Source organism: Dipodomys merriami, unplaced genomic scaffold, assembly GCF_024711535.1.
Source record: "Dipodomys merriami isolate MVZ:Mamm:240054 unplaced genomic scaffold, mDipMer1.0.p SCAF_3, whole genome shotgun sequence".
In the NCBI taxonomy this organism is placed as follows: Eukaryota; Metazoa; Chordata; class Mammalia; order Rodentia; family Heteromyidae; genus Dipodomys; species Dipodomys merriami.
The window spans coordinates 106,614,221-106,632,622 of record NW_027204492.1 but is presented as its reverse complement, the minus strand read 5'-3'; the positions used below and the strand labels follow the sequence as shown (position 1 = coordinate 106,632,622).

At 44.7% G+C, this 18,402-nt stretch overlaps 1 protein-coding gene across 1 annotated transcript in view; it reads left to right on the top strand.

Annotated features, from left to right (window-relative positions):
• Nucleotides 1-10,074: 10,074 nt before the first annotated feature.
• The window catches only part of Ptchd1 (patched domain containing 1), a 57,160-nt gene continuing 48,832 nt past the window's right edge, over nucleotides 10,075-18,402 (top strand). The window contains exon 1 of the mRNA XM_070040717.1: nucleotides 10,075-10,434. Coding sequence (XP_069896818.1) covers nucleotides 10,084-10,434 — 351 coding nt within the window. The 5' untranslated portion in view covers nucleotides 10,075-10,083. The remainder of the gene's footprint in view (nucleotides 10,435-18,402) is intronic.

Genomic DNA, 18,402 nt, shown 5'->3' with positions numbered 1-18,402 from the left:
TTAGAATAACCTACCCTTTACAAGATATTCAGAAGATGCCTGAAGGTGGAAGTTCCAAGTCCCATGCTTTAAAAACAGGGATTATTTTTTTTCCAGTTATGGGGCTTAAACTCTGGGCCTGGGCTCTGTCCCTCAGCTCTTCAACTGAAGGTGAGCGCTCTACCATTTGAGCCACAGCCCCACTTCCAGTTTCTGGTGGTTAATTGGAGATATGAGTCTCACAGACTTTCCTGCCCAGCCTGGCTTTGAACCATGATCCTCAGATCTCAGCCTCCTGAGTAGCTAGGATTACAGGCATGAGCCAACAGCGCCCAGCTGACTTTTGATTTTTCTTTGTTAGCCTCTCCTATGAGCTGCTTCCTGATTTAACTTTTCTGCAATTCTAATATGTGTGAATATGTATATCATATTTTACAATTAATTAATTCACCAACCTAATGCCATGCACTGGAAGGAAGTGATCAGCCACGGGGAACAGAATGCCTTGTAGCTTTGTCATTTTTTAAAGTCAAAGCAAGAAGTACATAGTTCTAATAACGGAAGGGATGAGGGGCTTTGTTCTTGGGTTATGCTCTAGAGTATGATTTTGAAAGGAGTAAATATATAAACATCAAAGAAAGACTGCCCTGAAGCTAAAAGTTGTATCCAGAAATTCCCTGCTTTGTTGTGCTCCCTATGTTCAAACATAAGACAACAGATCTGGTGATTGGTCTCTGCTCATTTTACATAGTAAAGGAAGGGAATTAAAGAAGCTTTCACTTAGCAATATAATGACTACTAGTGAACCTCTAAAAGCTGGAAGCATTTCAACATGCAAAAGGTCAGGGTTTATTTGGTTCATTTTCCTGTTGTATATTTTTTGGAACAACTTAACAGTTTTCCATTTTAACATTTTGAGAATTTTTTTTTTCATGGTAGAATCCAGACAAGGACTGCAAAAGTTTTGCCATCTGTAAAAAGTGTGGGTTGAATTAGATCAGCAAACACTTCGGGTTCCATAACAATATTTTTGTTGGTCCACAAAATGCCTCTAAAGAATATCAACATCAGAAATGAATCCAAACATTAAAAACACTGATTAATGGATGGTCTCAATAGTGCCATTTTACAATACTATGAAATGATTAGCCAAAGCAGAAATTGCATTAACTTGTTTAGAATATTCATAGTACCCTATGTTATCCAAAAGATGCTTTTAACACATTTAAATCCAGTCAAGGCATTTTAGAAATGGAGTCAAGTAATTTTATGCTTAAAATTATACTAAGTGAAGTAAGCCAGGCCCAAAGAAACATAGGTCCCATGGTTTCCCTTATTTGCAATAACTAGTATATGTCCGAGACAAGCAGAAAAGGTCAGATAAGTTGATGTTAAGGAAATGAACCCTAAGATATGTGTTCAAATGTTTTTTTTTCTTTCATGCGATTGTTTCTAACACATTTATAAGATTATTTTTTTTTTGTTGCTTTGTATGTCCCTCCCCCACGGTATAACCCCTGCTTTCACTGTATTTGATGTTGGTATAATTTGTGGAGGGGAAGGGGAAAAAAATCATTTAAATAGGGATACAGGTGGACCCATTGCAACAATGAGATGTACACGTTATGTTGAAAACGAACTTCAAAACTTTGGTGGGGGGGAGGAGGATTGGGGGTGGAGGGGGATGGGAAGGGATGGGAAGGGGAAACAAAGGAGGAGGCTACAATGCTTGATAAGAAATGTACTCATTATCTTGCCCATGTAATTGTAACCCCTCTGTACAGTATTTTCACAATAAAAAAGAAAAAATTTGAATGATTAAACATAATACATAATACATATTTCAGATAGTCTTGGGTTCTAAGTTCAAGTTATATTTCCCTTACAGTGCAATCCTGGACAAGATATTTAATCCCCATAATCCTCAATTTTCCCTCTTTAAAATGGGTTTGACAATAATTAATAGCCCACAAAGTGATTTTGAAAGTGCCTAGGGCTAAATTTGGCACATAAAAATGCATTAAAAATGAGCTTGTCCCCATTTTCCATCTTTTCTTTTAAATTTTCTGCACAATTACTCACCAAAACATAAGACAATATAGTTCAGGCATTTCTAACATTCCTCTTTAAATGCTTGCCTCTCCAGTCAAACTCATTACAAGGGCATAAATTACTAGGCATAATTTGAAACATCATATTGGATTAGTGGTCCACCAATTTAAAATCATTTCCTTTTTAATTAGCCTGGCTTAGAAAATGATGATCAACTCGTTGATTATATTAGTTTAAAGAACCTCTGTTAGTTCTCAAATTTCTCTAAAGTCAACTTGGAAGTGATGGAAGCTAGAAAGTGTAGGGGTAGTTAAGTTTAATCAGATCTGTCCCTGGTGCTGAAAGTGAATAATGTACCTAAATTCTCCTCATTTAAATGCAATGAAGGGAAAACTAGTTTGGCTTAATGAAAAGTCTGAATTGCACTTTGTTTGCTATTAAGACAGTGATATTACTCAGGTACACCCAAAATAAGGAATGATCATCCTTCTTTGACCACGTTCAAAATTTTAGAACTATTTCCCCAGCCAGGGACCAAAAGGTAAGCCAAAGCTGATGTGTGCAAAAATACAACTTCCTTCCCACTCACTTGAGTTAGAGATTAGTTTTTAAATGCATGCACTCTTTACTGCTTTCAATGTTCCATTGCCTCTAAGTCTCTTTGTGCAGTGTATCTAAACCAGCGTCCCATTCAGCCAAGTTTAGGGAAAAGATGCTCATTTATACTTAGCAACATGTATTTGTATACTAAAATGTGCTTGTCCAATTTAAAGATTTTCTCTTTAAACGGGCACCCACATCCAGCTTATTTACAACCCAAATTTCTCCTGTTGAGTAACACATATTTTGAACATGTGGGATCAGAAATGGTAACCGCTTCCTTTTTACAATTACTTTTCCTCGGTTCCAATACAAAACATTATTTAAGAACCATTTGTCTGAATGTAACCATACACTCATTTTCCTTAGACAATTTATGTATTTTACTGCAATGAACCACCAACATGGATTTACTCAAGCCTACTCTGTCAGTTCCTGGCACTGAGGGCCTGAAAGCAGAATCAAAAGTTCAAGGGAAGGTTCTTAGCCATTAGGAAATTACAATTTTGTTAAGAAAATAGGTGTGTGTGTGTGTGTGTGTGTGTGTGTGTGTGTGTGTGTGTGTGTGTGTGTGTGTGTGTGTGTGTGTGTGTGTATGCACGTTCACTCCTGTGTGGGTGCTGGGAATCAAACTGAGGGCCTTCTGCATGCTAGAAAAGTGCTCTACCACTGAGCTAACTGTCCACTCCCACCTATACATTAGATGAGCTCCCACCCAGCGGTGAGATGGACCCTCTTCCCTAGCATCTACCCTTCAGAGGTTCTTATGTTACTTTTATCTGTGTTTGTTCAGTCCTATTGTGCTATGAATTCCTTAAGAGAAAGAAACCTAATTGTTGATCATGGTGTGCATACTTTCTGAAATAATTCAAATAAAATCATTGAATAAAGTTAATCAGTTTTGGTTATGGAAATCTGAAAAAAAACTCATTAGCTATGTGTCTTGGGATTTTAGGAAAACATTAAAAGATTGGAAGGATTTTGAATGATGGAAAGTGAGGTCATATTTAATGGACGACAGAAACAAAAACAAAGATAGGGACACAGCCACTTCAACCCAGCAGTATCACTGTGAGCACAAGCAGACTGTTTGCTAAAATATTTCCCCCTGGACCAATGCATGAAGTAGCCCCCTCTTAGACCTTAGCCATGTGTCTTCAGGAAGATGATTTTTGTATGACTTTTTTCCTTATGTTATAATGGCCCATTAAAAGATTCATGTTAATACTAACAGCCTGCTAAGACAGAACATTGAAGAAGACCTTAGGCATATAATCTACACACTTTTGGGCAGAGATCATTTAGTAGTGTGTGTCTTTATCTTAAACCGATTATTAGAGCTTACCACGCATGCTTTCTCTGTTTCACTGCAAGTTTAAACTATTTTTAGAAGTTTTCCTTGGGATATTGTCTTGAGGAGCACAGTATTGCTCTGCATAAAAAACATCTTCTTAAGCTGGGCAGCAGTGGTCCATGTCTGTAATACTAGCCACTCAGGAGGCTGAGAACTGAGGTTCATAGTTCAAAGCTAGCCAAGGCAAGAACATTCCTGAGACTCTTATCTCTAATAAACTACCAAAGAAGCCAGAAGTGGAGCTATGGTTCAAGTGGTAGAGTGCTAACCTTAAACAAAAAAAGCTCAGGGACACACACACACACACACACACACACACACACACACACACACACACACACACACACACACACACACACACACACACACACACACACACAGCTTCTTGATTAAGACAAAGATGAGAACCAACAGATATTTCATGGAGACAATCTCACTCAAGGTAACTTTGCTGGGTGAACTTTCTTACTTTTAGTGGGTAATCCTTGCAATATTTCGGCCTTCCCTGTCAGTTTCCATTCTCCAAGAAATCTAGATATTGAAGAATGGCAGATATGCCAATACATCACTTAGCAATATCTTAGTGTTATTGAGATTGATATAAACTAATGACAAATATACTGCACTTCATTCCAACCTCAGTTTAAGACTCTCTAAACACCTTTTGCACAATCCTCCTATGCAAAATGATTTCACAGTTGGCACAGCACTGTTTAGAATGGAGATATGCATAGAAATGTTTTTGTTGTTTCTCAGTCAGAAAATGGTGCTGTAATTGAAAGTTAATGCATGATACAGTTTGATACATTTGGTAGACAAGCCTCGTCCCATGTTTCTAACATAAGCAAACCAAATAACTGCTTCTTTTGAAACTCCATTTCCATTCCATGATCAATTCCTCTGGCATCTCTGAGCAAAACTAAGCCAACTGGCTTATCTCAAATTTAACAGATGACAGACATATCTGTAAAATGGGACTAATTCAGTAGTTTAGCAAATAATTTAATACCTGTGAAGGAATGTCTTTGTCTCTTCCAATTTAACAATAATTACAAGGGCATCTGTTAGGAACACTACTTAAAATATAGTGGTGGATATTTGACCCTAAAAAAAGAAAGATGCAGTCAGAGATTTATATACAGGATGTGCAGCTTAGAGTTATTGGTAAAAGAAAAGTTAAAAATTCCAACAATGTAATTTAAATAAATTAAGGTTCACACATACAATGGAATTCAATAAGGTTATTAGAATCCTTGATAGTGATCTTAATTGACATGAGAAAATACTGATGATATTAAGGGAAAATATGGTGACCAGTGGGTTTTTTAAGTCATCCTCAAATTTAGAAAAAAAAAGTGCATATTGTATGCACATTGTCAACATCAAAGACCAGTCAGGACTACACCAGTAGTCGATCAAGCTGGGTTCACAGTTTCATTGCATTTTAATACGACACTGTTACAAAGGATTTGAGTTTGTATTAAGTGATCTCAGAGTTTAAGTCATTGGTCCTTGTTCCAGATTGAATACAATAATTTTATGATTAGGTGTTTTAATAAACCTTTATCTAGAGGTAAAAAAGGAAGTTAAAAATGTAATTTGCTTTAAGAAAATGATAATATTAACTTACATTAGCCAGGATAAGGATCTGCTTGGTCATCTTTTTAAATGATTTCAACAAGTCTCATGTTTTGTCTAGGTACACATATGATTATGGAGTGCTCCTCAATTTGGCTTAATTTATCACAGTTACAAAATGCCCTTATCTGACATTAGTGTTTTGAGAAATGGTTTATGTTCAACACAAGAACACCAAAGCTTAGCTCTGAGTGTCTGTCCAGCTTCTAGAAACACCGAGACCCAGCTCCTAGTACCCGGCCAGCTCCTGGGTGTGAGGCATAGACCTTGTGTTCAGACACACACAAGTAAGAGAGATGAGATAATATTATACTATCACTTACTAAATGCTTTTTACATTCTAGGTGCTGTTTCAAGTGCTTTACGTCTTCTCATTTATTTAAATTGTCTATGAGGATAGTTATTATTATTCTATTTTCCAGAAAAGAAAACTGACATGATTAATGAAATTATTCATCCCATTTATGATTGCTAGTAAGCAGGATAGTAAGGTTTCAATCCAGTAGCTTTTCAACCAAGCCTTTGTTTATTGCTTATTATAGTGCAATTGCTTAGTATATTGTTATTGTTTAGTATATTGTTTAATATCAATGGTTGCCTTTGAAAGTTGGTGGGTGTTCAGGGATACAGGTGATTTCATTTCCTTTATTTCCTAAATTATCTAATATTAATATGCATTGATCTTCATTTAGACACAGTCAGATGGAAGTTCTGTTCTCTATGTCATTGTCCCAAGTGCAAAACCAAATCTTTGGTGGTGACAATGTTTCTGGAAATCTTAATGAAGAAAAGATGGAAGGAGGTAACTTTTCTCTCTGGGGCCTGCCTGCCTGCCTGCCTGCCTGCCTGCCTGCCTGTCTGTCTGTCTGTCTGTCGGTCTGTCTGTCTGTCTGTCTGTCTGTCTGTCTGTCTGTGTGTCTCCCACCTCCTCCTTTACTCCTCTCCCCACCCTTCTCTCTCTGTCCTCCACATAAACAACACTGACTATAATGCCAACAATTAACAGTGGCTGAATGTTCACACTTGAGCTGTTCTGTCTCTGAGGCAAACCTGACCAGGTGGAAGTTCCCTCCAAAAACAGGACATTAGGAAGGGAGTTGGGAGTCGACTTAATGCTCTGTCACCAAGGAAATGTCCTTTCTGTGTGGGAGGGCAGCATTCCCACCCTGGCTGGTTGAGCAATGCTGTGTGTCTCAGGTCTAAGATTCAGCCCAGCAAGGAGAGAGCGCATTCCTGCTCTCCAGCGGGTGAAAGGGCTGACATTAAAAGGCCACAAATTCTAAGGAGTACAGTGAATCAAGGTCGGAAGGGAACCACTGGGGTTTAGAATAAAAAGACTTTTACCCAAATATTAATAAAGGTTCCCAAGTAGATCAGTAGGCTGGTTTCCCTCCTCTTACTTTTGTTCTTAAGTTGGCACCGGGGTGCATGTTAAAAAAAAAATCCCTCTTTCTGTTCCTGTGCAGAGAACGATTTAAGGCCTCTTGAGACATGTCCACCCACTAGGCTGCCACTGGCTCAGTGGAAGGGGGCTGGGCTCGCAGTATTTCCCACCGTCCACCCCCCCCTCCCACTCCCCCTCCACACACATCCCCCCCTCCATCTTTTCCTCTTCCAGTACTAAGAGCCCATACAGGCCATGCACCTTGCCATTTAATGCCTTGGCTGCTCAATAGTGGGTGGTTTCCCAAAGCACGTGCCCTCGCAGCCACTAGAGCTCGCCTCGCCGCTTGCTGGGGCACAAGTCAATGAGGCTTCTCCCTCCGCGATCATCGTGAATCAGCAAAGCGCTGCAGAGCAGCGCGGCAAGCAGAAATTAAGATGCTGGGGCGGGGGGGAAGGGCACCAATGGAGTGTGGCCGAGGAATTTCGAGCCCCTTTCAACGTGTCCTTTCTCAGGATGGCAATTAGAAGCGCTGGGGGGCGGCGGGGGGGTTCCTTAGAGCTGCTAGATTTAGGCATACTGGAGAGCTTTCACAAACCGAGATCAGGGAGGGGAATCGAGAGCGTGAGCAGAGAAATCTCGGAAGAGAGAAACGGCGGGGAAGGACCTGAGGAGCCCAGGCCGAGCCAGACAAGTGTGTCCCGGGAATGGGGCCGTGCAAATGGTTGCAGGTGTGGCGGAGGGAATGGAGAAGAGGGCGTGGGGAAAGGGAACGGGCTTGTCTAAAAAGGAGGATTTCTCAGCCCGCCACTTCCTGTCGCCAAACGTGCAAGTTCTCAAGTTCAGTTTGAGAAGTGTAGGGCCACTGGGCGGTAGGGAGTCTGGGATGGGAACCACATGCAAATCGCGTTCTCCCACCCATTCATCTCCCCCCCTCCCCCGCCACCACACACACCCTCCCCCTTCTCTTTCTCCTCCTCATCCTCCTCTTCTTCCTCCTCCCGTCCCGATTCCACAGTCCTTCGATTTGGGTTCATAGTCAGGTCCTCACTCAGTATTATGAGAGCCACAACTCCACGGGTCGCGTCTCCCAGCCGCTGACTTCCTCAGGGCATTTGGGAAGCCAAGAGGCAGTAACCGGAGGCGCGGGATGGGGAGGCCCAGAGCTTGGAGGGCAAAGCCCCGGGGGCCCTCCCCCCTCCCCTCCCCCCTCCCCTCCCCCCTCCCAGCTCCTCAAGCCCGGCTTCCCACCTCCACCCTCGCCAGACTGGGCGCCTTAGTGACCCAGACTCCGAGATCCAGCTCGGTCCCCTTGGCAGTGGACGGACCCAAGGGTTTGGAGCGCGCAGAGCAACGCGCTAAATGGTACCTGTGCGTGGCCGTTCCCGCCGCCGCCGCAGGTCTATCCCAGGCCGAAGCCGGCGCCCGCCTTCTGGGGGAGGGGGAGGGAAGGGAATCTCCCGAAGGGGAGTGTGAGGGGAGCCACAGTGGCTGCCTGCTAGCTCATGGCTGGCGCTCACACGCACACGCCCAACTTTGCCAAACCGTCGGCGCCCCCCCCCACGGGCTCCCCCGCGCCCCCTGCGGCTCGACACGCTCCCAGACCGGCATCTCTCCAGGTCTGAAATAATGCCTGCCCCCCCCATCACATGCATCCACGCGTGTGGAGAAGGTAGAGGGAGGGAAAGGGGGTTCATGCCACGACCCCCTGACTATCCTTCCTCACTCTACACCCGCAGGGGCGCCCGCGCCAGCTCCGCTGTACCAGGTCCCCCAAACCTGCCAGTGACGACAGAGAGCGGGGGGGGGGGGAGGAGAAGGCAGGGCAGGGAGCTCCGAGCCCTAGCGCTACACAGTTTTCCACTCACTTGTCGTTATCAGCACTTTTATTATTGGGGTACTGGGGGTGGGATTGGGGGGATGTATGTGTGCAATACAACTAGCCAGCTCCAATCGACTCTGGAGCAATCTTAAAATTAGGGCGCAGGAGGAAGCTTCTCCACTGACACATTTTGCGTGGACGTGCTCCAGACGTACACCGGTAGCCCAGGGTCCCACGGAAGCTGCAGTGGCGGGGCGATCGTAAATGGCTCTTACTTCGGAGGAGGCGTGATTTCCACGCTTGAGCGTCTTGGCTTCCCACCTACCCGCTTCCCCCCCCCCCTCTCTCTCTCTCCACACCAGCCTGGGCTCGCCCCCACCTGAGCCTGGCGAGAGCTTGGGGTGCACGCAGTCTTTAGCCAGTTCCTTTCCATCTCTAGAGAGACTTGACTGCAAGTGGGGTCTGCTCGTCCTCCTCCCCCTCCCTTATCCCCCCCCCCGGGGGGGAGAACTCTTTACTTTTTGTTTGGAAAATCCAGGCCATTTCTTTATTTGTCTCTGGGTCTCCCCGGGAGGAGGGCAAGTGGGGGGAGGGGGAGGAGGGGAGTGCGGCCCGGGCCAGGCCGGGGGAGGGGAGTGCACGAGGGGAGGGGACTGGGTGTAGCTTGGAATTCTCCGTCCTCGTGTTCCTGGGCTGGCGCGCAGAGTCTTTAAGCTGCAAGAGCCGCCGCCGCTCCCCGCACCACCCGATCGTTGGCCTTGGGGGTCGGGTGAGTGGGGAGTGGGGGTCACGACGCACCGCGGCGGGGGAGCTAATCCCGGCCGTAAGCGCGCTGAGAGGGACAAGGTGGAGGAGTCCCCCCCCCCGGGGCCAGGAGGTAGCGGGGGGGAGGGGCTGGGAGGACGCCTAGGGTAGGGCGGGGTGGGGGCGGCGCGGAGGCCGCCAAGCTGGGGGGCTCTCCAAGCGGGCGCGGCTGCGGGCTGGAGGGCGTGTCTCCAGCCCGAGGGGACCCTCCCGAGGCGCGGCGCGGGACTCCCCGATGGTGGTGCCGCGGCTCCAGGAGAGCTCAGGGTCTTGCCTCCTTCGCCGCCGCCGCCGCCGCCGCCGCCGCCGTCGCCGCCGCCGCCGCCGCCGCCGCCGCCGCCACCGCCACCACCACCACCACCGCGGGCGCCACCACCGCCGCCGCCGCCGCCGCCCGAGCCCGCGCCGAGCGTGCGCCTCGCCCTCCTCCCGCGCCCGCTCTGCTCTAGGATGCTGCGGCAGGTTCTGCACAGGGGCTTGAGGACGTGTTTCTCCCGGCTTGGCCACTTCATTGCCAGTCACCCGGTGTTCTTCGCCTCGGCACCGGTGCTCATCTCCATCCTGCTCGGCGCCAGCTTCAGCCGCTACCAGGTGGAAGAGAGCGTGGAGCACCTGCTGGCGCCCCAGCACAGCCTGGCCAAGATCGAGCGCAACCTCGTCAACAGCCTCTTCCCGGTCAACCGCTCCAAGCACCGGCTCTACTCGGACCTGCAGACCCCTGGGCGCTACGGCCGGGTCATCGTCACCTCCTTCCAGAAAGCCAACATGCTGGACCAGCATCACACCGACCTGATCTTAAAGGTGAGAAGGGGGCGGGTTCGGACAGCCCTTCTCCGGGCGCGGCTGCCCCGGCAGGGCTCGATCTGCGCGGGGTCCCGCCTGAGATCGCCGCCTTTCCTTATCCCAGGCGGTGGCGGCAGGGGCTCCCCCGGCACTGCGCGCCCCTAGGCGGCCACCCCGGAGCCTCCCAGCCTCCACGGTAGGGAGCGTCCGGCTCCCGGCCCGGCCCTTCCCGGCCCGCCTCCGCCGTCACCCCGCAACCGCTGCAACAGTTGGGGCGGCGGCGGTGCTGTGGTCGGTGCGCTTGTTTTTTTGGGGGGGATGAAGATGGGAGGGAGGGGGTCACTTGGCCCCGAAGTAGGACGAGAGAAGACATTCAAAAGTCTCGCTAGTTGCGAATAAAATACTATGCTCGGCGGGGCGGAGGGAAGCCGCAGAAACCCCACTCCTCTCCCCAGTTGGGTCGCCCTTCCCCTCTGGTCTCCCCCCCCAGCCCCCCGAAATGTGTTGAGAAAGGCTGCTGCGGGGCAGGATTTAAGAACGGGGTGATGGTTGGGGATAAAGGAATGGGAATGGGATGGTGAGGAAAATGCCTCCCATCTAACCAAAAGTGGGGTCCGGGCAAAAACGGGGGCTGCGTGCTGCTCGCCTCTCCGCAGCATCGTAGCCATATCTGTATGGAGGGTAGGACATGATGTTTGCAATTCGCAGTTACTTCATCTTTCACAGTAGCTCGTGTCCTCCGAAATGCGAGGCGGGGGGGGGGGGAAGGCGGGTGGAACTTCTTTAGGGGGAATAAAAGGGGGAAATCCATGGATCCACTTTTATCTGGGGGCACTGGAGGGGGGTGGGAATGAGGGACAGGGCCAGGAGGCTGAGGGGCACAAGCCTGGCTGTGTAACCCTGAAAAGAGCAGAGGAAAGCGAGCAGCTGGTGAGAAGGTGACACTCGCAGAAACTGGTTGTGCCATCGGCGGGAGGTGGGAATTTGATGTGAAAAGTGCGGTTCATGGTGAGAACTTTCAAGAAGTTCCTAAGAAAAGCACAGGAGTGACGACCAGACATGGGAAAGTGGAAATCATGGAAGGGAAATAGCAAAACATAGGTGAGAATGTTCTTTCTGAATGCCGAGTGGGACCTTAGGGTTTGTTTACTTCAGAGTCGCCTCTGGGGAGCCTACACAGGATGCAGTCCCAGCTGAGATTCTGGTGCTCAGGGATGGAAGATACTAGTTTTCTAGGGAGTTCTGGTCCAGGTTTGGTTAGGTTTCTGGTCTGTTTATTCCAAGAGGGGAATCTGTTAGTGAACCTGGGAAAATCTTTCCTCCTCTTTCCTCTCCAGGTAACCATTTATCCCCAAAGGGAAGCTCATTGCTCATTTCCCTCTATTATTTCGCTCCCTGTGTTTGTTGACATGTGATCAATCAGCAATTAGTAAAGAAGGGAATCTGACTGAGGACTCATGAAATAAGGATCTTCACGCATTTGACTGGCTCGTGATTTTTTTAAATGGCACACAAATCACCACACATATTCACTTATTGCTCACCCTTATTTTTCTCCTGATTATACTCCCAACAGCAAAATGGGTTTCTCAATACTACAGTTGAGCATATTTTGACACTCAAAGTAATACTACTCCAAATGCATTCCCAAGGAAACATGTAGTAGATTCATCACAGGCTTAAAGAAACTATATCATTTAGCCAGTCTTGACAGTTGGAAATGTCCCATTTTTGATAGATTATCTAATAAATGATGCATCTGTTTGTATCTCCCCCCCCCACCCCAGATGTTTCCACTGGCTTTTTTCCTCTTTAGCAAACCATCATGCCACTGTGATGGACAGTCACCAGTTACATTCACTCTCAAGGTTAATGAGACATCAACAGGCACATCAGATCTGTGGGTTATTTTTTTTTCCCCAACAGGATTCTTTCTTCCTATTAGATTTTGATCAGATAAGGACAGAAAAACACAAAAAGGTTGGGACTGGAAAGAAGAAAGCTGGCTTTGCCTATGGATCTAATGGGCAACTTTAAAATACAGTGGTCAAACCAGTGGATTGTTTTAAGAGATGGGATGGTTTTTCATGTTCTAGGTGTATAGGTAAAATGAACGCCAAATCAAACAGTGGTCAGGACTCATTTCTAGCTCATGGTTCTCTGGTCAAATGAGTCCATACAGCTTATCAAAACCCATGCTTATGAAGCACAGGGAATTGCCTTCAGTTTTAAATTATATAGCCTTTTTTTCTTTCTACAGACAACCCCTATTTTTGGTATGCATAAAACAGGGGGATAGGAAAATGGACCTTCAGTAGTCATGGCAATGTAAAGTGTGGGAGTGAACACTTTTTTTTTCTTTTTATGCGTTTAGAGACATGATGGCTTGTCCTTTACAAAAAGGTGTTAGGAGTGAAAGTCACTGCTGTTACTAGTGTTATTCTGATACTTCGCTACTGGCATCAAGGATAGCACCAACAGTTAATGTTATTATACACAACACAGAACAGTCCCTGCCTGTTTTACTTCATTTTTAAAGTAAAATGAAGCAGGAAAAACAAGGTTTGAGGCTTTTTCCTGACTACCAAATGGGAGGAAGTCACTGTGGGGCAGTGGAGGGTAGTACTGTAAGCAAAACATCATATTTTAGGGCTAAACCTAGCCAGTAAGATCTTCATTCTTCAGATATTAGTGTGGGTTGTTTTTTTGCTGATCAGAAATAGACTAAATGAGGATAATGATAAAAATAGATTTTTAAAAAAGAGTTGATTTTTGAAAAATGTAATTGACAGTATCTCAGGGAAAAAGTATTTGGATATCTTACTGATCGTAGTTCGAAGGTACAATTTCTCAAATTTGTTCAAGTGCTGTGATGACCATACTATGCCCCCATAGTGTAGCATTGGGCCCCATTCTCTGAGGGGTCACGCTACCTAGCAATGCTTTCTTCTGAAGGCTGTGAGACAAAAATGTCATTTGTGCTAACAATGGATGGAATTTGATGGTGCTGGGAAGGATTCCACTATTGTGAACCTCTTTTATAAAATAAATGTTGATCTTCAAAAGTCTTCATTTCACTAGGAAATTAAATTTAGCTCATTATGTCTTTTAACAGAAAATCCATGATGTTTATCTCAGCCAATTTCAAAGTAGGGCCTCACAAGTTTTATGGATGTAGTTCTTCATGATCATCTAAAATGAAGTTTAAGAAGATCGTCTGGATAATTGATCTGGGCTACAACCAAGACAATGCTTTATTTATCCCAGAGCCATCCATACAGAAGGAAGAGTCTGAGTCCTTATGATTACATTAAACCCCATAGATTATAAATATGCACTATGTTGAAATGTACTGGGAAACTAAAATGCTATTCCATTTTACAGATGAAACAAATACTTCTCAGAAGCTAATTTGTGCATGGGTACAACAAAACAACAAAGCCAGGACTAAGATGTCATAGGGTTTTAGCCTCCAAAGTGCTCTTTACACTGTAACATACTACATTCAATTACTTGAATAATTTACAAGGTACATTTTTATCATATTTGACAAAATTGCTATCCTGTTGTCTTAACAGGGTAATTAGGAATAAAGGCATTTTTTTTCTTGGAAGATTCTGACCCGTGGCACTGAAAATCTACATGCAGAAACTCCAAATACCCAAAGTTAAGCATTAAATATGTGTAACCAGCAACAAACAGAGATAGAAAGTTAGAATCTTTTACAGGAAAAACTCACAAGAAGACTGAATATAGCAGTTTTCCTGTCTGGCGTGCTGTTCACTACCAGGGTCTAGGTGAATTCAAGTCTAGGGCACCACCTAATCCCTGGCACATAGTAGGTACTCAATAAACCCGTGTTGAATAGTATTTACCTTCTGTAGTTTATTAAACTGTTTATGTGGCGAGGAAAGGAAATTTTCTAGAAACTGTTTTGAACTGTGTTTTTCAAAATGACATTTGATTCTTACAGCCTTCCCGGCAGTTTCTGGGCTTCTCTTTTTCCAAAACACCATTTTTCTCTTCCTTTGTAACCTCTGGAGTCACATCACAACACATTTTTAGTTTTAGAATTGGGTAGGAACATTTTCATTGTACAGTGTCCTCTTCCTCAGAAGCACCGCCTAGAATGTTGAATTCCAGACCACAGGAAGGACATATCCTCACTAAGGAGATGTTTGCTCATTTCATTCAAATATTGAATTTAAGCTGTTTTTGCTTAACTACATGAAATATAATTAACTTGTAAATCACTTTAGTAGAATTTAACTTGGAGTTATTCAATTCTGGCTTTCCAAGAAAGACAGCGTAACTGCTATCTTATCCTCAGAAAGACCCGACAGCTAGATCCCAGTCTTTCAAATACCCTTTCTACACTTTCAATCATTATGGGAATTACCATCATTCCTTCCTATACAGTCTAAGGATCTTCAAATTCCAACCAATGTTGGAGCCTGAGTGAGTTTTTACATTTTGAAATGATTGGAAACAAAATAACACAAAAGCAAAGACTATGCAGTACCGAAGGGCGACCTGGGACTCACAGACCTAAAGTATTACTTCCTAGTGTTTTACATAGTTCTACAGTTATACTCCAATTTTGGAGTCATTTCAGGATGGTACTACTGTTAAAATAAACTTTCAGGCAGTAGTTCTCAACTGGGGTGACTATGCATCTCCAGGGGACACTTGACAATGCCTGCAGACATATCTGATTGTTATAATAATGAGCCAAAGCTGAGCTACTTACTGGCTTCTAGTGGGTAGAGGCCAGAGAAATTGAACCTTCAAACTATGATCAGTAAGATTTTCAAATCTTTTTATCCCTGTTTAACATCATAATGCAGTCCATAAAAAGCCTTCAGAATACAGAATTTTCTGGTCCCAAATGTCAATAGTGTCCTGATAACTCTCTCCCTTATGTATTTCTTTTATTTTTTGTTAGGATTTTTTTCACTGCATAAATTATGTAAAATGGGGGGAAAGGCCAGGCAGAAGGTAACATCTAAAAAAATCTTGCAGAACTTTAGGGACAACTATGATAACCTTCTGTGGTGCTGCTGGCTTGGTCATTTGGGCAGATACCAGATTTATCAGTGTAATAGTCTTCCCTGAGATGTGAGATGTGGTCATCTTGCTCCCTCCTGGAACTCAATCCTTATGGTCTAATCCTACCTGCAAAAGGAACTGAAGAAACCAAATACAATTGAAGTGCTTGGATGGCTCTACCAGCCTTTGAGACTTGTCAGGTGGCAGAGTGCCCATTAGCAGTACACCTGAAGCCTCAATCTGTAACAGTTGCCCACTTAGACCAGGCTTCTTCTGACAGTGTATAAACCCCACTGGGGGTGGCGACCTGTCAAGGACGTAGCAATTTTTTTTTGCCCAGTTCAGCCGCTCTGCTTTTTTGAGTAGAAAATGACAAAAGAAGAGCTTGCAGTTGGGGAACATGGAATCAAAGAATCTTACGTACAAACCTTAAAGGTCATCTCCACAGATGCTGATGCTGGAATCTGCTCTTAGCATCTCAGGGTGCTTTGTCTAGTGACAGATGCTATGATGTTTTGGGCAGCCCAGTCTCTTCTGTGAGTTATCCAAGTGGAAGGTACTTTTAACAAGATTCAGCTCAAGTCTGAAAGGGCAGCCTTCATGAATTTGCCCTGCCAGTCAAGTGCCTTTTGCATGCCATTTTTTTCAGTAGAGGAAAATTAAGAAGAGATTCCAATCACTTTTCATTCTCCTCTCATTTTCTTATAATCTAAATACAACCACTGTGACTTCTCAGTACATTCCATTTCCGTGATGTATCTCGGGTGCCCACCCCACTCACCTCATTTAGATTTTTTTACTTTTCCCATGCAGAATAACCAAACTTTGGTTATTCTACTGATTGGAAAGTGAAATCTTCATATAAAGTTATAAGAGAAAAACCTAATTTGTCATGATTCATAGTCCTGATAGAGGCCATATTAGTGTTAGGAAAGGATGTTTAATTTTTTAAGTGCACACACACACACACACACACACACACACACACACACACACACAGAGAGAGAGTAATCTCTCAGGATTCTCTAGACCTAAAAGCTTTGAATGTTAATTGGCAACTTCTTATGAAAAAATAAGAAGAGAACTAAGGTAACAGAAAATATGTTGTTTTCTACCTGAGAGATTACAGCATCCCTTGGCACAAGAGCTAGGGAAATGTGTGATGCGGCTGAGCTGATCAACTTTGACTTGGTGGGATGTGCCATCTGGTCCCTGACTTTGGGGCTCAGTGTGAGCCCCAAGTGATACTGGAGATAGGCTTAAGGCAGACCTTTGAAGTCACCTGCTTGGTAGTACATCACAGCAAGCAGACCTGTCTACAGCAGGCCTGTGTCTCCACCACGTACCCGGAAGGCCACAAAACTACTGAGGATTCCTGCCAGACTGATTTAATGACCAGCAGGGGAGGTGAGTAATCTCTAACCTTTAAAAGACAAAGGGGGGGGGGAGGAAATCAACATGAGTTGTTATTTCATATGGGAAGCCCTGAATAACATGTCATAATATGTCCGTGTCTTCAACTTCAGTATTCCTGTTTTGAACAAAAGGAAGCAATGAGGGAATAGAGAAGTTATTTTTATCTTCTTGTTCTCTAAGAAATCCTCCTGAGAATCTGATTTTCTGGTATTTTATTAAAATATCTCCATTGTTAGGTCTTCCACTGTAAGTGGTGGGCTCAGAGTACAGTCAAGATGAGGATTTGTTGAGTGTAAAGCAGTTATCTTGGAAAATGAGATCGGAAAATACACATAGGAGAACGAGAGCTCAACTGGGGAATAGGAGGAAGCAGGAGCATTAGCCAGCAAGCATCTACTGTGGACAGCCATGGCTCATTCTCAGTGGGGGATTCTGGGAGACATTGTAGAATGTGTCTGAGCAATCTGCATTGTGTGAAGAAGCTGGATATCTGTTCCTGGCTTCTAGCCAATGTAGCTGGGTGTGGGGGCAATAAATCACATGCCTTTCCATATGTGAATCTTTCCCTACAACCAGAATGTTGGTTGTTAAGTGTCAAGCAGAACCCTGTACATGTAGAAATATGAGTTGAGAGGATTGAGGCAAGAGAACCCTAACAGCATTTGTCCTAAGGGCCTTATATCCAGCCAGAGATCGGGGACTTCGGGTTCAGTTCCTAGAGGCTAGCCATCTACTCCGTAAATGGTTGTGACCTCATCTCTATGAAGTTTACTATCATGAAATAGTGGCGCTGTTTAGCTATTCTTGAGTTTGATAGGAACCAAACAGAGCTACGACCTCACCAGGATCTATGGTTTTAGATACTGAGCTTCTGCATTTGAATAGCACATATCCAGCCCCTCTTATTTATGAATATAGAAGTCTATCGGCCTCCATCACGCATCTACTCTTCTCCCTAGAATGTCCTCTCTCTTCCTTTTAAGGTCAGTTCACATGGCTCCTCTTTATGAGGCTTTCTCACATGAATGGCTTCTCTCCCTGGAATCTACTTGGCTCACACTCACATCCCATTCTTCTTTTTTTCCTTTTTTTTTTTTTTTTTTTTGGTGATACTGGGGTTGGAGCTCAGCCTCAGGGTTGCTAGGCAAATACTCCACCACCTGAGCCATGCCCTCAACACATCCGCATTCTTTAACGCTTGTATGATTTCTGTATTGTCATGTGACCGTTTCTCTCAAGCAAGATTGGGCACTTTTTCAGGGCAGAAAGACATCCGATAATGCTAAATTACTCACTCCTAGACTCGAGCATAATGTGTAGTGTGCAGCAAGGATTTAACAAATTGTTGCTGGTTGACTGCTTAGAGGATGGGAAATGTGCTCTCCCTCTGTATTGACTGATTTGGGCCAAATACATTTTGGTATGGTAGCATGACCATGAGATTTCGTTAGATCTATCTTCATTTTTCACCCTTGACACCTCTTGGTTTCAAAGTTGTTGATAAGCATTCATTCTTTTCCC